Source organism: Xiphias gladius, chromosome 14 (assembly GCF_016859285.1).
Source record: "Xiphias gladius isolate SHS-SW01 ecotype Sanya breed wild chromosome 14, ASM1685928v1, whole genome shotgun sequence".
Taxonomy (NCBI): domain Eukaryota; kingdom Metazoa; phylum Chordata; class Actinopteri; order Istiophoriformes; family Xiphiidae; genus Xiphias; species Xiphias gladius.
In genome coordinates this window covers 2,691,764-2,714,889 of record NC_053413.1, presented here as the reverse complement: position 1 = coordinate 2,714,889, position 23,126 = coordinate 2,691,764, and the positions used below count along the sequence as shown (strand labels likewise).

The following is a 23,126-nucleotide window of genomic DNA, read 5'->3' as shown; positions in this document are numbered from 1 at the left end:
CTGACAAAAATTGTGTTACTGTCAAAATACTTATTTACCTAACTGTATATATATATGTGTGTGTGTGTGTATATATATATATATATATACACATACACTGTACATCATGTTTAGTCTGTTGCCATCAAGGGATCCAAAAAAGTAATACAGCTTTAAATCTAATATGTGTAAAATGTGAAGATTTGGAGATATACTAATTTACTACAAACAAAAATGTTTAAAACCAAAGCAATTTAAAAGATATTATAATCACAAAAACATTCTACATACAGCTATAACTTTATATCAACATCGCAGCACAGAGTAACACTTTACACATATATCACTACAACACACTGTAGAAAATGAATTTGAATTTTAGGTGACTGGATGTGTGTCAGAGTTCAGCAGTTGCTGTGGATCAGTGAAAGCACTTCTGCTGCAGCTGTTTCCTCAGACTGTCACTGTGATAGGCTTTCACAGTACAAATAATGGATCTCTAAAATTCTAAGAGTGTGATATTTTTTTTATCATCCAAATTGTGTTGATGTTTGCCCCGCAACTGCACTTTGTAACACACATTCACTACAGAGAGGCAGGAAGGCTGACAGGAAGAAAATGGAAGGATAGACAGAGACAGATTGTGCAAAGTGGAGTGAATATATCAGGAAGGTGTATAGTTTTTTCAACTGTCATGCGGAGAGATGTCTGTACATATGTAACGATTCCTGTGATGGACGTGTTAATTTCAGTCCATCCTTTTTTTATCTCTTACCTAAGTTCTCTCCTTATGCTCTCATTGTTATACACAATTCAGCCTCAACATTAAAACGGGTAACTGGTTTCAATGATCTAATCGCTGTATGATGGATAATACATGAATACTTGGGATATATAGATATATATATATATATATATATATATATATATATATATATATATACATACATATACATATATACACACACAGACACACAAACAGAAACTTTTCAGAAGCTTTTAAAGCTTCCTAGTTTCTGGTGTTTCCACTTTATTTTACAAACCACCACGTTGAGCATTAACATAATTAAAAACACAAACAGGAAGAAGTGGCACTGATATTGTTACTGTTTTTCTCTCAAGTTTATGTGAACCCAAGCAAAAATTATGACAATGGATGCACCCCATGTTAATCTTTCATTAAGTTCCTGTATTGGAAAAGGGCTAAACGTGAATGAGCTCATGCAGCTCCTGCATCTGTGGCTGGGCACGTGTTCTGTACAGTGGGCAAAAGGGCTACATGAGAGGAGTGAATGAGAGGAGAAACATGAAAAATTCAGATGCTTCCATACAGGGCACAAGGTCTCACTGCCTCAACATGTTATTGAGACACTTTATGGTGGTTTTGCATTTAATTTGTCACCCATCCGTAGCCATACTTCTTGCAACATGTAAGTAGGTTTGACACTTTTTTAAGAAAAGTATTTTTTGTTTATGCTATGCATAACCCATAACTGATTGAAGCACCTGCGTTCGGAAAATTGTAATCTAGACTAGTTATTTCAATGGCATCTTTTGCTTGGCAGATTTTAAATGTTGGTGTTTGGCTTTGCTGAATGTGACATATCTGAGGCAGTGTCATGATGTTAATTAATGACTATTAAGATGAATGGTTGGCATCTATCAACATAAACAAGTACATACAGTGAATGTGCCAATACAAACTGTATGGAGAAAAAAACATATTTACAAAATAAGTCTTGTTTAAGACCCTCAGGACCAATAAAGGTTTCATCCGTTCATTCAGTAAGAAAAGCCCTCAGTGAAGCTGTACATGAAACATACTGTTTGATGTTGTATTATTGCAATTGTAATGAGGTGTATAATGTTCGCTTATCTTGTGCAAAGACAGTAGGGTTATGTAGGTATTTCTCATCTAGTGTTTAATATCTAGTAAAGATTCTCACTGGTAGGCCCATTAGTGAAGTTGGAAAACAATGATGATAGTTGCTGTGCTGTTTGATCAGTAGCCAGATGCCAGGAGGTATTGTGCTGCTCTGTATAAAACCTGTTGTCTGACAGCACAAAAACAAAGTAAGCTTTGAAACAAACAAGAGCTTGCCATGATTGAGGTAAATACAGAAAGAAGCAAGACAGAGTCAGCAGACTTTTCCTGCCTGCTAGGGTGTTGCCTTCACTGCAGGGGATCTGCTGGGTTCTTCAGATATGGTTTACTGACAACAATATGGTTTAGAAACAGATTAGCAGGGACAGGGAAGTGTTTAGCAGAGGCAACGATATGGTTAGGCAAATATTAATATCATGTTTTTAATCCTTATACCATAGAGTACAAATACTTAAGAATCATCTTGTACTGAATATTTATTCTATCCTGATGTAATCCAATGTATTAATATTGAGTTCCACAGCTGCACAGAAAGCATTACCTTTAGATGCACTCTGCTTGACATCATGCTGATCAGACAACAAATAACAAACATTACTAGGACTAGGCTGAGTTCATCATACTCCAATCCAGCTCCATGTCTGGGAGCCAGACGCCACTACTCAGGATAGGAAGCCAGCGTGATGTTGTGCATTCATTTGCAGAGTCAACTACTATGTTCATTAAACTGAAACGTATAATGCTGGTCTATTACAACTTTGGTCTAATTTCATAGTTTTTCAATCATTCATATGGGTGATTAATTACATTGCACTCACTCAGTTAATTAATGGGAGTCTTGAAACAAGCCCCCAGGTTACATCCATCACAGTTTACAGACTGACTTCCTGCCTCAACTTAGACTTACTGTACTTATTGTAGTTGTGCACACACAGTTTTCCAGTGCTTGAGGAATTATTACTGACCTTTTAGATGCGCTCACTTTCAATTTTACGTCCAATTATAGTTCTTTAGATAAACTGGATAAACTGTTGGATCATCTGACTGCTGATGTTTCTTGGCCGATTGGACTTTGGATCACATGTTTGGATACATTTGATGATGCATGATGCATCTATTTATGGATGTTGTTATTATTGTTGTTGGTGATCGTCAAATTCCTAAGAAGAGCATTACCCACATGGCAAAAATATTTTCAATATTACTTACACAAAGATTACACTACAACACAAGTGAATCTTACCACCACAAGGCCCACTGCTACAGGATTAAAAATAAAGTTTGAAATAGCAAAGAGCAGAAAAGGTCTTTCTGAGGTACTTAATGAATGTGGTACCACTGTCAGCATGAATGTGAAAAAACATAAGAGACACCAGTATGGTAGAGATATGGTGGCATAGACAGTGATCTGGGACGCATAAGGACTCCAGAAAGCATACTCTGTTCTGAAAATGTGCTGTGATGAAATGTCTGCAGGCTTTGTCAGCTCATGTTAGGTGAAAGCATGGAGGTGTTGCAGCCCTGCAGACTGACAGATCAAATCAGACTGAACACTGCTGGAGAGAAAAGGCAGCAAGGATCAAAAAGAGAGGTGGAGGCAGAAAGGGAATGAAGGGCAGAAAGTGAGGGGGAAGATAGGAAAAGAAAGGGAAGCCAAGGAAAGTAGGGAATAAAAGGAGGAAATGTAGGTTTTGTAATGTTAAAAATATTCACAGAAAAGTTGTTGTTGAAAGAAAACTTAAGATGAGGACAGGTAGAACAAAAGAATAATGGTAAAGAAACAAGGCAACAAAAAGTCTGCTATAAGAAAACAAAGAAGTGAAGAGGAGCAGAAAGGAAAAGGATACAGAAGTAGAGAGTGAAAAGGTGAAATACTGCAGGTCAATTTAAGGAAGAAAAGTGAACGCATAAGCAGAGCTTCCATTCACAGCTAAATAGAAACAGCAACATTTAGTAGTTTCTTAACTGCTGGACACATGTTTTGAGCAGAATATTTGAAACAGAAATAATATAGTGATATATGCCTATAAGATGTACAGAAAATGGAAAGCTGGATGGACAGATATTCATAAATGTTTTTTGTTGTATTACATATTAAGTGTAAGCCATTGTTTTTTAGCTGTCAGTTGATGATGATTAGAATCTCTGGCATGTTGTGTCTAATCTGTAGTGCTAAACACATATATGTAGTTATGTATATGTAATATTTAGTTGTCTAAACAAATCTGATACAGACTGTACATATCATAGATGTCTAACAAACTCAAGGTCCACTTAATAGCTTTTTCTGAGGCTTTCAGCCATATCACACAGTCTTAATCAGTGGATGGAGGTGCCCAGTTGTCATTAAGATCGTTCTGATGAAATGCTAGATCAGTAGCTGTTATGAGTTTTAGCTGTTATGACAATCCCAACTTCACTTAGACTTTGTGATGTGGTAGAAAGCTCCAGAATAGCTACTAACTGAACTTTGAGGTGGGATTGGTTTGTCAAACTACTGTTTCCAAGGTCAAGAATGAACTTTAATACTTATCATATATGCTGTTTTTATGTAGTTTGTCTCTCCATTTAACAATTTTGAATGATGTCCAGTTTACATGATGCTAAAGGTTCAAGTCACCCATGTTAAAAAAAATCATGTTCATTTCCTAATTAGTCCTAGCAGTATAGTATCTTGACATGCAGACATTTTTGGTTTCATGTGCAGAGCTTTTGAGATATGGCCCTAAGTTTTCTGGTGGCACCCAGTACAAAGGAAATTCAGATGTTGTGCTCACAGCATCAAAAAATCATATTTTAACAAACTCAACAGCAACATCTCTTTCCAAAAATTGCCCCCCTTGCTCTGGATGGATAAGAACAAGAACAGAACAGAAAGTTTAGTTTTAAAATAAAAATAAATTTTTTCTACAAATTAATTCATCTCTATGAAAACTGAAAGACAGAGCGTAACAAAGAGTTGGTTTCTAAAATTACACACTCAGTGTGTTATGCACACTAATACCCTGGTTATGATTAGTTTTTTGGAGTAATTTGGCTGTGTTTTCGAGTATTACAATAGAAACCGGGATATGGGGCATCCTGGTGACCCTATTTTCTGTCAACTCTCCCTTGACCACTGTCAAGTAAAGGTAAAAATGCCCCAAAAATACTTTTAATGTCATACTGGTCTTCCATTACTGGTGATAAGATGGAGAAGCTAAACACAGCAGAGTGGTAAAGTCAACAGAGTCCACACAGCCAGAGACCAAACTGAGTTTATTCTCAACTGCTGAGTTAGCTCAGTTGGTAAACAAACAACATTGATTTGAAATGTTATGAGATTTGCTGGATTTTGAGGAGACAAAGACACACCTACACCACTGCAGACATTCACAAAGTATTATTATAATCATATATTAAGTGATCTGAATAAGCATGTTTCTCTGTTCCATGTGAACATTATGTCCTGAATATGACATTCCTTTCACCTCTGTCGTATTGACATTTTACCAGAAGTTTGATATCTTAAAAGATTGAAAAACTGAGACTATGAGCAGTGAGCAGTTTTTTGTCATTTGGCTTAATTGAGGCTTCAAATTAAAACCAGTACATTAGAGCTAAAGCAATATTGAAAGAAGACAAGAGGGAATAAGAATAAGAAAAGTGAGAACATTGACATTCTCACCTTTGTGCTTACTGCTCTTAAAGTTGGTAGTGTTGAATTTGTTTGGCTTACGGACTCAGGAAAAAAATAACATCTGAATTTTCCAAAATAATTCCTCTGAGGTAGAGAGAAAAAACTGCACAGGACAGATCAACGTTCATGAAGACACAGAAGATTATCTCTTTGTTTGACTCAGTGACACAGGTTGAGACCACACAGCTACAGCATCTGTTTTTGATGTTGTGTGCGTCAGTGACACAATTCTTCCTGTTCATAAACCAGAACCAGTCAGATGAAGCGGGACCCAGCCCTCCACACTGCTGATTTGCAGTGTTGTCTTGTGTGTGTGTGTGTGTGTGTGGTTAAGTGGGGGGTTATCAGCAGTGAACCAGGAAGACCCTGAGGGGAAAAAAAATGCTTTTTGCTGTCTCCTAAAAGTAGTGCAAGTGTAGGAGAGTCTAACTATCCCCTCAGTTTCATCAGTTGTGCAAAATTCTGTTTAGAGTGGTTTAGTTGTTCCTAGAATCATACATCATGCACCAATTGGGCATGTCCACCCTAACCAGAGACTAAAGTCTTATTAAAACCATTATTCTCCACTAGAGGAATCATTTTAATTCAGTTTAGTGCAGCATTTAAGTATTTGTTTCATACATGCAATTATAGCAATTCATTCACATAGGATTTTAATACTTGAAATGAAGGTTTATTGGCCACTGCTGCTAAAAATCTGCTGTAATTTCTGTAATAATGGAAAAGACTAGAGAGTATTAGAAGTAAAAAGGGTGTTGAAAAACATCAATGGGAGGGGAGTTTTTGGTGCAAATAAGTATGGATACATAATGATGCTTTTAAAACCCGATACAGACAGGTGACAAATTAAAGGTTTACTTGTTTACTGGTCACAGCAGACCAAGACTGTAACAGCTCAACCAGTGAGTTTATTGGTCTGAGTAAGGTTGCATTTTGTTGTTGTTTATAAATGTAATGCTGCATTTGTAAGAGGAACATTTTGTTTTTTTCTTTTTGGTTTTACAAAAGTTACATAGTCTTGCTTTAAAGGGAATAATACTGTGTTAGCTGCTCCCCAGCACTACACTCAAAACACCAAATATCTATTGAGAGTGGTGTTTGACCTTACAGTGAAAGTCCAGTGGCTCTAGTCTAAAAATCAGACAAAACTGCCATTTAATTAATCAATCTGACATCACGGTTAAGCCAGTTTTTTGTTTGTGTTTTTTGCAATGTTGCCCACTATCCTGCCAACATCCTTTTTGGTTAACATGTAAACTATATTAGTGGCTGCTAGGAGCAATAAATTAAAGAAATACAATTATTGTGGATGCTTGTCTCTATTTTTGTCACTATCTCTCTGGTTCTGACACTGGCTGATGACATTATCTTAATGGCTCAGTCATTTTTTTCAACCACGGAAACAGCTGTCAGTGAGTACAACAAGAGAACTATTTCCAGTATATTGCTGAAATAATTGGACATATGGATAACTTTACATTGACCAGGACCCTGGCCGTGTGGAAATTATGCCAAGGTGTATTGAAGTTTGTGTTGGCCTAACATCTCAGACATTCTGTTGGTTTGCCTTTTTATTTGTTACCCATCTGTTGGGCATAAAAACCAATTAAAATCAATGTCAGCCTAAGCAGAAGAACAGGCAGGGCACCAAGGCACAAACTACTTAAATTTAACACCCAGAAAGGTGAGGAAGGGTAAAACCTTCAGTATGTTTGGAAAGATCACGTAAGTATTTGGAACAGGCAGTACTCTGAAATTCAGTACATTTCAGAGGGTTTCTGCATTGTAATAACATCAATAGTTTGAGCAGACTTTGGACTATTTTATGCCTCTGCACTGGCGACAGCTGGGGCGCAGGCGTTATGTTTTCGGGTTATCCATCCGTACATCCGTATGTCCCATTCTTGTGACCATGATATCTCCATAACACTTTGAGGGACGGTCTTCAAATTTGCCGCAAATGTTCACTTGGACTCAAGGATGTACTGAGTAGATTTTGGAGATCAAAGATCACAGTCACTGTGACTTCACGTATGTCCCATTATTATGACACAATATATCAGGAACACCGGGAGGGAATTTCAAAAAATATGGCACAAACGTTTACTTGGAGTCAAGGAGGACCTGATAAGAATTTGGTGGTCAAAGGTCAAAGGTCAAGGTCACTGTGACCTCACAAAACACATTTTTGGCCATAACTCAAGAATTCATACACTAATAATGATAAAATACACTATATACCTATTATTGAATTCCTTCAAAGTGTTCACTACATATAGGAGTCTGGACAGACATGACACAGTACATCTGTGGGGAGAGAGATATTAAGTTGAAAGGAAAATCCTCTCATTGACAACACAGCAAAACTTCCAACAGGCCAATTCTGCAGATTTGGATTTTTTTGTGGTGGAGGAAGAAGAAGAGACTATGAGTCAGCACTCATTTCCCATCAAGGTTCATCGGTATGGGCAGGAAAGTGAGTTTTGCAGACCAGAAAGCTCAGAAGCTGACCCAGTCATTGAGTTATTGGTTGTCATAAAACCCCATGCTGTGAGATCTCAATTATTTCTCTTTTTAACAAAGTCTCAAATAATGAACTGCAGATTCTTTAACATGTAAATCCACTGAAAGAATGAAACATGAGTCTGGTCCTCTTGCTGTGGTTGATGATCCTTTGATCCATGATAACTGATAGATCTATGATCCCTTTTGTGTATGAGTGAACTGATTCCACATACAACCAACGACTACTATCTATGGATGATATACAGTCCTTATACGTGTACAGCACTGTAGGGCTGTAGTGTTTCACCAGCTAGATGATGCAGAATGATGTCTTTTACTAAAGGTTTTGTGGAACCAACAAGTCCTCTGGTCCCTCTTATAATCCTGCAGAAGTGAAGCCCCTATTGTCATGATCAGCCCTGTTCTGATTGTGTTAAAGGAGCATTTCAACATGTAACATAAGATTGCGGGCAAATGCAGAGTCAGAAAAATCAGTGTAATTTCATCTGTGTTTTTAGTGCAAAAATAGGTTGGGACCCAGTTTAGCTAGCTAGCTAACTAACTCTAACCCTAGAAGCCAGGTGACGCTCCTTTCATTTCAAATGCTCAAAACCGTTTCATTTACAGCATTAGCATGCCGTCAGAACAAGCAATGGCTAGCAGCGCTTGACCAATTAAAGCTAAAAATAGACCAAAGTGGAAGCAATAGCTCTCCTTACATCTCAGAACAGTGTTTTGCTGTTGTGCATTTTAGTTATCATATAAATGTCTTTTCCTTTCTGTTAATCCAGGTGTAGGGCTCTCTGTGCAAGATCTGCAGTAAATTTGAGAAGTTTGAGGCAGGAAAATGCAAGATTCAGCATGTCATTGTCACTTAACAGTATATGTTTTGAACTTTACCATAGAAGTGATTTGTTAGACATTTTTCCTCTATGCTGCACATTTACTGTAAAAGTCACTGCACGCCACTGAATTACAGTAGGTTTTATGTTATTACCTGTTCACCTATAACGGCTCTCACACACACACACACACACACACACACACACACACACACACACACACACACATACATATAGTCAAAGTCTTCAGCCTAACATCTGACTTAAAGGAGTAAAGCAGGGATGAAGGGATGAAAGGTGAACGGGTAGCCACTTGAGGTCGAGAGATACAGACAAAGACACGAGCTAGAAAGAAAGAGCCAGGTTATTGCTGCAGGAAATTAGAGTAAAATCAGCAGATCTCACGGCAGATCCAATAGATGCTTACTCCTTCAGGCGCAAAATAAACTCTGGCTTTCTGCTGCTCTCTCTTCAGTTTCAACCACAGTATTTGCCTTCAGAGGATCCTTTTGTTTCTTAATCTGGAGCTGACTTTTGTGTTTCCGTCTTTTCTCTTTTTTGCTCCATCTTATATAAACCTGTCACCATCATCTACTGGCTTATCCCTCCTCTGTATATTGCACTTTCTATACATAACTGGAAGGACACTATTTTGGAGAGTTTATGAACTGAACCAGAAAAGGCTAAAACAGCATGTCTGTTTGGTCCATCCAGTAAAAGAGGCGTAGAATTACACGTGTTTCATTGGCACAGGAAACTGAAAATGTCCAGAGATATTTCTAATGAGCATTGGCTCATTGCATTGATTAATTTAATTGCTACAATGCTATCAAACTACCCAGGGTAACAGTGGCTATATAAGGTGTATGATAAATAACGTCTGACTTCCCTTCCCTGTCTGTGGCATTCAGCCCCAAGCTCACTGGTTCCTACTGAGGACATAAATCTTTAAAAACAGCTCACATACAGTTTCATTTTTTAAATAAGGCTCAGTAGTTTCCCAAAACAGGTGGTGACTGTAGTTTTTAGCAAACATTACTCAAACAGGAGTAAGTAAGACATTTGTTGGGAACTATTTTCAGCAACAGATTAATCCACATTTGGGGCTGTTGTGAGTATTTTGGGCAGCCGGACAGTGTACTCGTTAGAAGGACATATCAAATATCACCAGATTTATCCTTTAAGGTCAGCAAAAGATGTTGGTAAAGTAACCGACGTTAACTGTCAGTGGGAAGTGTGAAAACAAACCACATTTTTTGTTCACCCAACAAATAACAATGTCATGCTACTTTTGTTTTTGCTTCCAACAGACAATAGTTTGATCTACATAGCTACAAGAGGTCGCTCATTGGTGATGACAGTCTCTCTGCATGTTGGAGGCCCATAAATACATTGGGGAAGGGTTTTCTTAAATTATAAGATTCTGAGAATAATCACAATTTTGAGGGAAAGAAAATATTATAAAATAGTATACCATTTTGTCAAAAAATTGGAGCTTTTATTTTCAGAATCTCAGATTTTCCCTTTACTCATACATAAGTGACATGGCAAAAATAATTATAAGTAGTTGGGTCCATAACTACAGTGACACAATTTTTGTAATTTAAAACTTAAACTTTACACCAACAGGATGTATTTAAAACAAAGCCATCAAGATGTGATACCTTTAATTCAAGGGGTTTAAGAAAAATACTGCATTAACGTTTAGGAATTACAGCCATTTTTATACATAGTCCCTCACTTTGTTAATTGTACAATTGACAAATTATCAGTTTCCTAGCCTGGTGTGGCCTGTTCCCTCGTTATTTCATGAAAAATTAAGCAGATAAAAAGGTCTGTAGTTGATTCAAAGTGCTGAATTTACATTTTGTAGCTGTTCATGCGAAGTATAAATATACATTCCAAAGACGTGTTGATGCTAATGAAGGAGGCCATTATTAGGCTGAAAAACAAAAAAAACCTATCAGACAGATAGCAGAAACTTTAGGAGTGGCCAAATCAACAATTTAGTACATTCTTAAAACGAAGGAATGCATTGGCGAGCTCAGCAACACCAAAAGGCCTGGAAGATCACAGGCGACAACTAAAGTGGATGATCGCAGAATACATGTATGCAAGAAAAACCCTTTCACAACATCTAGCCAGGTCAAGAACACTCTCAAGGAGGTAGGTGTATCCTTGTCAAAGTCTACAATCAAAAGGAGCCTTCATGAATGTAAATACAGAGTATTTACCACAAGGTGATAATCACTGGTAACACTCAAGAGCAGAAAGGCCAGATTAGACTTTGCCAGAAATAATATAAAAAAGCCTGCCCAGTTCTAAAACAAGATTCTTTGGACAGATGAAACAAAGATGAACTTGTACCAGAATGATGGGAAGAGAAGAGTATGGACAAGGAAAGGAACGGCTCATGATCCAAATCATACCACTATATCTGTCAAACATGGTGGAGGCAGTGTTATGGCATGGGCATCTATGTCTGCAAATGAAACTTGGTCACGGGTGTTTATTGATGAGGTGACTGCTGATAGAAGTAGCTGGTGCTGGTAGGCTGGTGCGTCACAGTCAAGATGGATTATGACAAAAAACATACTGTGAAAGCAACCCAAGAGCTTCTCAAAGCAAAGAAATTGAATATTTTTCAATGACCAAGGTCAGTCACCTGACCTCAAACCCACTGAGCATGCTTTTCACTTACTTAAGAGAAAACTGAGGGCAGAAAAGACCCGTAGACAGCAACTGAAGGCAGCTGCAGTGAAGACCCGGCAAAGCATCTCAAGAAAGGAAAGTCAGCATTTTGTGATGTCCATGGGTTCCAGACTTCAGGCAGTCATTGACTGCAAAGGATTTTCATCCAAATATAAAAAATAATCCTTATTTATATTTTTTATATTTATAATTATGTTAGTTGGTCCAATTACTTTTGAGCCTCTGAAAATAAGGGACTATGTATAAAAATGACCAAAAAAAAAAATTAAAGTCAACACTTCAATCACATCTTGTTGGCTTTGTTTCAGATCCATTGTTGTGGTGTATAGAGGTAAAATTACAAAAATTGTGTCACTGTCCAAATACTAATGGACCTGTATATATGCACACTAAATTAAAATTACATAAATAATGAAAGAGCAAAGCTAAATCTTAATAAATTGAGAACATTATACTGCATCATTATACTGCAATCTTTTTAATCCAGCCATTACTGCATGCTTTTGAATAATCTTTAGCTCTGTTAAAACTGGGAACCTTAAAAATTGGCTCTGTATCCATACTAAAATTCCCTATAATTTCTTTAAAGATTGGTGGTATAACCCCACATAATCAACATACTGTACAGTAAATCTTGGGTTGTATAATTACCTTTAAATGAAGTTTACATTTTGTGAAAGATAGAAAATTAAATAACTAAAAAGGTCCAAGACAATACATTGAGATGTTTACAGATTGCAGGACTGAAGCACTGAAATACTGAGGTCTGTTATGTAACAATCACTCGTTGGATGATAATTTGACACTTAGACATTTGTGTGTTCCTCTGCAGCTACAGTCAGACCAGGACCACGGCAATGGCTTAGTCAAATACGTTCTGTCTGGCGAGGGGGCCGGCACCATCTTTGTCATCGACGAGAATAACGGCGATCTGCATGCCACCCGCCGTTTGGATCGTGAGGAAAAGGCTTTTTATATCCTCAGAGCCACGGTGGTCAACAAACGGACAGGTCAAAAGCTGGAGCCAGAGACTGAGTTCACCGTCAAACTCCATGACATCAACGATAATGAGCCTCAGTTCAGCAAAGAAGTTTACACTGGCAGCGTACCTGAGAGGTCTCTTATTGGTAAGGGCTCTTACTGGATTTTTCACTGCAGGAAGAGAATAGGATGCTTTTACTTTATGTTCTCCTAATTAAAAAGTAATACTGCATAATTTTCTAAATCACTGAACCATCATAGGGATAACCTAGATCTTGTGATATTTTTCAATAATAATTATGTGAATGTGTATCTCTCAGGTACATCAGTCATCCAGGTGACAGCTACAGATGCTGATGACAGTATGTATGGGAACAGTGCCAAACTGGTCTACAGCATCAGCCAGGGAACCCCATATTTCTCTGTGGACCCAAACACAGGTATTTTTGACAGAATCATCTTTTAAATCCCAATCCCTGTGTTATATTTTATTATAAATGTATATAAAATAAAATAAAATATAATATATGTATATATATATATATATATATAACCTCACCTCTAATACTGAGGTTATAAGTTTAAACTATAACCTCAGGGTTATAGGTTCAAGGTTTGTTGAACCACAAAAGCACCAGTCTTCTGTAGCTCTTTGTCCCATAAATTCACATGCTTCATTTTTTTCACTCCTCCCATGAAACATTTGAATTAATCAACCAACAAATAAGCATAGAAAATTGTCTGTAATGTAGATGTAGAGGGTATAATACTGGTTCCCGTACAACACAAGTTTCTGTACTGGTACTAAAGTTATTATTGTTTTCTTATACCAAGCTTAATTTTGAGGAACAGACATGTTGTTCTACCAATACCAATTAGTAACAAAAAAGTATTAAGGAATTAACAGGCGAATGCTGACCTCAAGTAAACACTTAGCTGCCTCAAATTTAAAGTTTAATAGTTTTGCCAGCGAAACAATTAATGTGAAGTAGCAGCAGGAAGTTTGTGGCTCAAAAACGAATGGCAATTAAAGGAACGGTTTTTAGGACCAATTTTTTGCTTTCTTTCTGAGAGCAAGATGAGAAGACAGATACCAGTCTCATATTATGCATTAGCCTAAAGTTGTTATCCTTAAGATTTCAGTCCTGGTTGACTGGGCAACACCTCTGGCTACCCTGGTAACAGCAAATGTGTCTTAATACAATAGGCAATACTGGCGACTCTCGCCTATGGGAAGTAGTTAAGGTTTGTCCAAAAAATTTGCGAGATTTGGTCGCTAGGTGCATTTTTTTTTTTTTTTTTTTTTTAAAAAGCCTCTAAAAGGGTCTAAAAAGTGGGTAAATGTAGCGACAAAGGTGCTATGCATTTTGAAATAGCAATGGCTATTGGGGAAACTCCAACACCCGGCTGGCCGACCAATGGTGTAACTTCATCGATCAGTCAGTCAGTCAGTGACATACATTTGTGTTTATAGAGCTGGCCCTGCTGTTGCGGTCCAAACAAAAGAGGTAAATCTTAGTTTTAATTAACTGAGATGTCATTTTTTTTAAGTGTTTTTGTTAGTCATCAGTTATCAGTCACTGCTTGCTGAACTTCAGGCTTTGTCAATGTCTATCATACTTCCCTAAGGAGAAGAGGGGCTATTTTAATTCCAACTTTTCATTGGGGAAACCCCCCAGTGCTACTAAAAGTAGCACACATTATCATAGGTCACCTAAAACCTACCCACCCAAACAGATAAAAAGTAGCCCAATCTGACAACACCCTACAGCCCAAGACATAATTCTGATAAAATCTCAAGTTGATGTTACTACATTTCTGTTTATGAATCAGTGTTCTTTAGAGATGTTGATAGTTGTATTTTTTTAACTTTCTACAGTGCCAACTTTAGCTGTTTCCCTGTGTTTCCAGTCTGTATAAACTATGCTAAACATATCCTAACTCTTTCTCTGTACTTAATCCAGATATTGATATTCATCCTCACAATTTCAGTATCCTTAATACAAGTCAAACTATTTATTTAAGAGCAAATTCCCTTCTGCTGTGTCCCTCACTTTTTGAGTAGTTTTTGCACTAAATGCTTTGTAAATCCTGACACAAGTACATAAGATCAATGGTTTTTTGGCATCCCTGGCAGATAGTTTGAAATACCATTCTAGATGTATCTGATTTATCTGCAGAACCTGTTTAACAAGCTGTGTATTGATTGGGGGGAAAATAACAGAATAACTGATGGCACGTTCAAACAAGAGCAAAATACACCTGTTTGGGTAGAGAAAGTCACCCTGATCACACCATAAGAAATAAATTTTTATTGGAAACAGCAAGATCTGTGATTGTTCTAGGAGCCTATGAAGTTTAGCATGGTGTAGAATTCTGGTAAAAGGCAGCTGAAGAAGAAAAAGTCTTTTGAAAAGAGAAAATGAAGAGCAAAACAAAAGCATCTGTGTTACTTTTGTTCAGGTATGATCCAGACAGCCTTGGGTCCTGGTGACATGGACCGTGAGCAGAGGGAGCACTACCAGGTGGTGATTGAAGCCAAAGACATGGCCGGACAGAGAGGGGGGCTCACAGGGACCACGGTGGTTAACATCACTCTCACTGATGTCAACGACAACCCTCCCCGGTTCACTCAGAGTAAGTCAACAGCACTGAAGGAGCACAGATTGCATCCAAATGATGAAAGACTGAGTCACAAACACGCATTAATTAGGGTGTTCAGAAGCAGAAAAAGGAATGATAACTGTTGTTTTTCGATATCTTGTTAAATATGAACAATATTCCCACAAGAATCAAATGCATGTAATCATTTTGGGTAAAGTTTCTGTCTGAGATTGTTTCAGTTAACCTTTAACATGTACTGTTAACTTTAAATTGAATAACACTTACTTGGCTGGCAAAAATAACAGACAGAATGTGGAAACGCACGCAGCAGAATGACTGAAATGTCGCAGAGTTTATATCCACAAATCATATATCCCCTCAGGAATCAATAAGGTGTCGCATTCAAATGGCAGCACAAGCAACATTATATTAAAAAAATGAGCACTAGAGGCAAAGTAACAAAAACACCTTTAACACACAACAGGCCACCTCTGAAAAAATTTGATATCTTACTATTCAAAGAAAAAAATAAGATTGTATGGATTTCACAAGGCCAGCATAATGTGTACACACTAATGGAAATCTTGCCTAGTGAGTGAGGAGCGACAACTGGTTTTAATCACATACAGTGAATGTGGTACATACTCACTACTTATGTAAGGGGGCAAACATTTCTTAAGATAATGGTGCATGAGGGAATTTCTCTTTGTTGATTTTATTGATTAAGAACTTTTTAGATTCTGACAGCTGCAGAGAGTGTTTAAAGTCATGTTAGTTCAAGTTGAAATAGAATAAGCTGCTTTGCTGTCATTTCAAACTTGCCAAAACATAAACACAGAAAAAGTCCGCTGCAAATCTCAGTAGGGATACTAAGTTCAGGAAGGAAAGTTGGTCATAAACACCCCCAAAAAGCCCATCATCTCTTAAGTTGATAGAGAGAACTGAGTTAAGTTATGCAAACAGTGAGCAGCTGTGAACAGTTTGCAGACGCAGCAAGGAAAGAGAAGGCCGCTACTATTTGCCATTAAAAAATGTTTTGACATTAATATGTTTTAACAAAACTTTGTATATTAATCAGGTCATATTGCTAACTATTTCATATATTTTAAGGTACAACCCGTGCTAGTTAGTTACATGATGGGTTTAGAGTAGGTAGATGTATGTATGTATGGTACACATTATCGGGGGTAGCCAAGAGCTGCTGCATCCAATTAAAAACACAACCCCTCAGTGTCTGAAAGCAATTTAGTGTTAGGTTACCGATGCTCTATTGTCTACCTCACCGAAGTTTGGAGTAGTGGACCATAGGTAAGTCATAAGCTGACACATGTCACTCAAAACTATTTGTACAAGATTCAGGCAGGAGGAGAGAGATGACAAACAGAGAGTAACAATGGGATGTCTAAGGGAAACCTGGTTGAAGTCCTGCATCCATGCCCACATGGTTGTGATTAAGAGGACAGACCATTGGTCAAGAGATAAAAACCCAGGGCAAGAACGAGACACCAAGATCCAAAAGGGCAAACGTGTTACAAGATGAAGATGATTAATGTTTGAATTAACTGGTGATCAAGGGGATAGAGGGTGCTCTGGATTGGGAATAGCTGTGGAGATGAAGTTAGTTAGGGTTAGGCATTCAAGATGAATGGTTGGGGGTAGGATAACCTTTTGGTCAAGGGAATAGGATCCAGAGGTGCAGTGAGAAAGTCAATGAGTCAAAGAGTAGTCAGTTTGAAAAGACACAGATGTTTTCAAGAAACTGACCGTTTTCCTGATGTGTAGTTCCTTGTTAAACTGATTGAATCTAGGATCACAATATGTCACTCAAAAGAAAAAGATACATGCAACATTCAGCATAAACTGCAAGATTCTGCTTGCTGCTGACTTTTCTACTGCTCCCAATGACTGCTCACAGTATTGTTATGAATCAGTAAATCATTGTGCTCAGCTCACATGTCAGAAGCCGTAAACTGCTGCACTACAGACGTAGCAGTAGACTTAATGAAGTTTCTAACTAACTCTATAACTCCTGTCTATCACAGCAGGAGCACCATTCACCCCCAACGTGTCTATCTATTCAAGGTCCAGCCCTTTCTGCTGGAGAAATTAAACACCTCTGGAAAATGATTGCACCAGCTGTGTATGTCCTTCCCAGGGAATTATTTCAAGCAACATTAATTCTTCCTGAAAGCCTTCCAAATTAATTAAACTTAATTAATCCCTAATAACAGGAACAGTCGCACTGTAAACATGTTGGCTTTGTACCAAGAAGCCCAAACTCTCTTAAGACCTCTGCTGTACTGTGTTAGTTAGAGACAGGCACTGTCTATTAATAATATGCTCTCCATATCTGGCTTCAAATTAGAGTTTGGACTGCCACAGTTTAGGGCTGCAGCTCACAGGTATTTTCATTACTGTTTAATCTGTAGATTATGGTTCAGAATAATCAGACAATCATTTAGTCTACAGGATGTCAGGAAATAATCAAAAATACTCATTACAACCTTGAAGTAACATTCTCAAATTACTTATTTTGTTTAACAATCAGTGTGTCTAACAGTCAGTCCTCAAAACTTGGAAAATATTCAGTTTACAATGAAATAACACAAAGAAAAGCAGCAAATCCTCACATTTGAGAAGCTGGAATGAGCAAATGTTTGCAATTCTTGTATTTAATTCTGGTTAAAAACAAGTCACCTCATAATATGAACACTAACTTTTTTATCCTCCATTCATGGAAGTAGCAATTAGTAACATGCATATAAATTATAGCAAATTAAAGTTGGGTTATTCAAGACCCATAGAGCCATTATGGCCATCTCCAATCCTTAATACAACGCTCTTAAAGGGGTAATCTGGCAGCTTGTATTGCATTTCCATTTAGTTGGGGAGGGACATAAAGTCAAAACAGAAGGGGGTATTGTGATCTTTAATCCCTAGTAAGGGTCAAAACACTGTATCTTACATTTCCATAAATGCACCTTGATATCTTTCATTGGTCTATCTGGTAAATTCCCACTTTTATGAAACTTCACACCCCAAGTTTTCTAATGCAGTTTTTCTGTTTAAAATCCAGTGACAAATCCTTGATCGAATTATCAGAGTATTTTTTTCAGACTTTGGAGTACTCCCTCCAAAGCAACACAAGACTTTATACAACTGTTTTAAAAGGCTGAGTAGTACTCCTCATGACTAATACACTGAACTTGATGTGTAGAATTGGTCAACTGTCCCTTTAACGTTACATGTACAATGTCTTAACAATAAAATGACTATGCCATCTCCCCTTCACCTATGAGAGAATGACTTTTCCTGAGGAGACTAGAGAAAGCTTCAGGGAGGCAAAAAACAAATCATCTGAATACTAATTCTGGCACTGATTCCCATGGTAACAGTCCTCTGTGGTCAGTGCATTGTACATTAATAAATAAACGCATTTCTGGATCCAGAATAGTTAATTAATTAAAACTGGTGTTAAGAGTGAGAGCAGAATAGCCTGTCCAATTTTGCCATCTAATGTTCATGATTGGAATTTAATCTCTAGGCCTTACTAAACGTGGGATAAATTGTTGAGTCAAGTATATGGCAAAACTCAAATCTGTAATGTGAGATTGTTAGATCAGTAACAGCTAATCCAATAATGCAGATATAATGCTGCACAGACAGGATTGCCTGTAATAGATGTAGATGTAGTAGTAGTACATGTAGCCTGTCATGTCATACCAATTGACCAATACTACCAACTGAGTGTTTTTTCCAAATAGTCTTTAAAGGGGCATTTCACCAAAATTACAAAACAATGTATATAGCTTTATATAGCCATGCAGAAAGCTTTGGGTTTGGTTGGTTTGGTAACTCTGATCAATTCAGAGCATCACAATAAAAAGTTTCAGTGAAACTACTTTTGCTGAAGACACAGTCCTTCTGAAAACTGACAACATGTTCTGTGGATTATCCAGAGTAACACGAGCACTGAAAAAGATGTTGATGCTGAGTTTTGTAAATGTCACTGTTCAGTGCTGTGTGCCAAGACAGAATCAGGGCAAAGCAGGCAGCTGCCCTGAGGGTCCCAGACCTTCTGGGGTTCACTGTGTAGAAGATTTGGGGATATGCTTTACTAAAGTACAATATAACGTGAAGCAACAAGGGCCTTATGGCTAACCCTGCATTTTTAACTAATGTTAAGGGTATCTTTAGTTTTAATACTTTTTTATTTCAGTTCATATTATTAGATATTATTCAGATAATTTATATTATATATTATAGGTCAGATATTCAGTTGATATGGTGCATTAAAAAATAAATTATGTATTTTGATTATGTATTAATCAAATTACCATATATTATACCATGGCCACTAGCAGATCTCAGTTTTGATTGGCTGGCAAGTTTATAAGATTTGAGTATAAGTATACTTATAACCATATAGTATAAGCAGTATAACCACACACCTGTGACTCTGGTGTGCGATTGTAGTGTCATTTAAACAGCTAAGAAAATAATCATATTTAATCGTATCACATGATCTTCATATGCAGATTGAATTTGCCCAGTTGTCATGAAATAGTAGATGTTAAAATTTCTATTTTTTTTCTGAACAGTTTTCATCAACTGTGGCTTATACAATGAGGTTCAAAGTTAATTTTGATGATGTACTGTTAAATATAATGCTTCATGATTTAAAGGTATACAGAATCTACTATCTCGACACTGTGGTGAAATTGTTCTAAATTGTTGTTTCCAACATTAAGAATGAATATTGGCCTTCATCTTTTTAATCCAACATGGACAAGATATCTTTAAATGGCTAAGAAAAAAAAGAAAATAATATGTTGCACTGTCATTGTTCTTAGTTGCCAAGATGACAGCATTTCATTGGTCGTTACCATTACTCAGCAGCACAGACGTTACATCTGTCAAAACTAGTTTGTGAGGTACAGTTCATCTTAACTCAGTGCTAATCTCACTTTAGTAGAAGCATTGTAAGAGTTGAAGTTTGAACATAGCAACAGCTGTTGCAAATGTAGCAGCTTTTCATCAAGAGGCTGTATCGGCATGTGGTGTAATGTGTGTGTGTGCGTCTGTCTGTGTGTGTGTGTGTGTGTGTGTGTGTGTGTGTGTGTGTGTGTGTCTCTGTGTGTGTGTGTGTGTGTGTGTGTGTGTGTGTGTGTGTGTGTGTGCCATCAGCAGAGTTTCAGTGCACTTAGTAGTCTAAAAGAAATGTGTAAATTGCTTCTCTGTTGGCCTTGATCACATCATTCTCTTGTCTAATCCCCATGAATTGACACGAAGGCAGAACTTCTACCCCTTTGTTCTCTGGATTTCTGTATTCACTCATTTTCTAATTGTTTTTCCCTCTCCCTCTCTATCTCTGCCTTGGTCGATCATAGTGCAACCTGCCGAAAAGATTGCATGTGGCATTATCATGCTATTTAAGTCACCACACTTAGCACAAACACATACACACACACACACTTGTATTTCTATCAATACGAGGAATATCTGTTGATTACTATATGAGATACTCTATATTTACTGTCTGCCAAACCAAAAACCCGTCCTCAGTCTGAAGGTCAGAAACTGGTTCTCACAAAGGTAGAGCATACACACAGTCATACACACACTTTGGTCCACACATGTCAATTCATTTCACTTCACACCATGATTCCAATCAGTGTTGTCGGTGTCAGAGCCAAGAGGCAACACAATCTCCAATCAGCCAGAAAGAAAACTGAGTGAAGATGAATTCTGCTTTTTCTGTCTTTACCTCTGGGCTCTTCAGGGTTTCACCAGGCCCCCACTTGTTTGTCTTAGTATTTTGCTAAGACATACAGTCAGTACGTAGATAGAATGCCAAATGTATTGGAATAGTAAAGTTAAATTGCTTTGGTGGTTACATTGTTTCAGTATTGGCATGTGCCACTCACAGAGCACCAAATGGCGTTTTCTTTGATCGGACAGTGTCACACAGGCTGTACCCTTTAGAGACAGTAATATTTGAAGCTGTTGGCTAAGTTCAAGACAGTCTTTAGTCTTTTTGCTTATCTCTTACTTATATGTATACACGTACAATAAGTATCTGCTAGCCACTAGACACCATAACCTCAAGCCAATCAAATAAAAGCAAAAAATAGGCTTCTGATTAGCTGCCTGTTACACCACTCTAGCATCAAATCTTTGACACACTTTATAATACTTAACTTTTTTACAAATTAGGTTCAATTATTTACAACGAATTCCAATGATATATTAAATAAGAAATGATGTGTCCTTATTTTTCTTCCGTATGTTTGTTTTTGTTGCCGTTCTGTTTGGTTTGGTTGAGTTTGGTTTTGCTATGTTTGCTTGATTTGGCACTGACTAATGATTAGTAGTTGGTTTACTCTGGTTTCAGTATTTTAGCCAACACTTCTTACCACACCATTACACTCACTAATCGGAAACACAGTTTTCATGAGTCCACCATTGCAGTACATTTGTTTCTCACTGTGGAAAGTCAGCTGGACAGCTAGCCTGATTCAGAGATATGTTTACTGTACACGTGCTATGAAACGATCCTTTGTTAAATAAGATACTGGATGTTGGCAGCTGCAGCCATGGCAGTGTTTCCCCCTCCCCTGATAATATTTGTGTACTGTATATAATTGTGAGCACATCCTTTATCTCATTTTCTCTCTTTGGCTACACACACAAACACACATAAATATACCAAAACAGTGGCAGATTGAGTTGTGTATGACACCTCAGCAGCATATAATTACTGAAGTGGTTTATACACACCACTAGTTCTCTGAAATGGAATTTATGTGCGCACGCGCGCACACACACAAACATCCTGAGTTCCTAATTAAAGGACGTATCCTGAAAAGAAACTGCCTCAGGTTTATATAGCACAGTGACATCTCATTTTCATTCATTTAGGTGTGTTTGTGTACTATTCAGTGACTCAGAAGAGCTGCCTTTTTAATACAGGCCAAGGCTGTTTTTGTTTCACATTGAGGAGGAAAATCTTAGTAAGTAATGGCCAGCTCTTCTCAGCAACAAACTGATGGCAATTGAAAGTGTTAGCACTTATACCAGAGAACAAAGGATACAGCACACTCATAAAAAATATATTGAAACGCTTTTTTTAATGATTGTCAGCAGTCTGGCAGAGAGAAATTGTTCCAGCGCCTGGCTTCCCTCAGCATTAACAGTACTTTTTTTGGACTGAGAATGCCTCTTTTGTTCTTGCTGTCTACCCGTCTAACCTTCTTAATGAAGTTCTACAAAGATGTTTCTCTTTTCAGAATTTATGGTGTCATATGATTTTTTTCAAGGAGAGACAAACTTTCTCAATGTATTTGTTACAGCTTATGTGGTGTATCCACACCACATAAGCTGTAACAAATAAAGGGATTACATGAGACAAAACTCCTCTCCAGGGTTAAAAAGTAACAATGAGCAAATGACAAGGTAGTGCATCACTGACACAATTAGATATACAGCATAAATATAAAATCTGCAAAGAACAAAAGTCTCAGAGGATGAAAACACTCTATAATGAAGCCACACACACAGATTGCTTTCTAAAAGTATACCAGACTTTTGTCACATTATAAAGACTTATACACATATTGCAATAATCCTGTTACATTGTTCCCCTCTAACCCGAATACAGAAGCATCTTAATATACACTTGCTGTCAGAGGATTGCTTTGAAAATTTTGCATCAGAGCAGATGAACTCTGAAAAGCAGTGTTTCACTGCCCTCCCTGCTTGAAACTTTCTAGACTGTTGCATCTCTGACCATTTTGTTGGATGTGGTCAGAAGTGTGCTCTGTTGCACCTTTAACCACGCCTAACAGTGATGGCATGGTTTACTGACACAGTTTAGAGTACACTTCTACATCACTTCAGCAAGGTGAGAAATTTAACCACTGGAACAACTACCTGGAGC

General features: G+C 37.5%; 1 protein-coding gene across 1 annotated transcript in view; it reads left to right on the top strand.

Annotated features, from left to right (window-relative positions):
- Positions 1-23,126, top strand: part of cdh6 (cadherin 6) — an 83,221-nt gene that overhangs the window by 31,123 nt on the left and 28,972 nt on the right. The window contains exons 3-5 of the mRNA XM_040143584.1: positions 12,435-12,729; positions 12,904-13,023; positions 15,047-15,220. Of these exons, the coding sequence (XP_039999518.1) occupies positions 12,435-12,729; positions 12,904-13,023; positions 15,047-15,220 (589 nt within the window). The remainder of the gene's footprint in view (positions 1-12,434; positions 12,730-12,903; positions 13,024-15,046; positions 15,221-23,126) is intronic.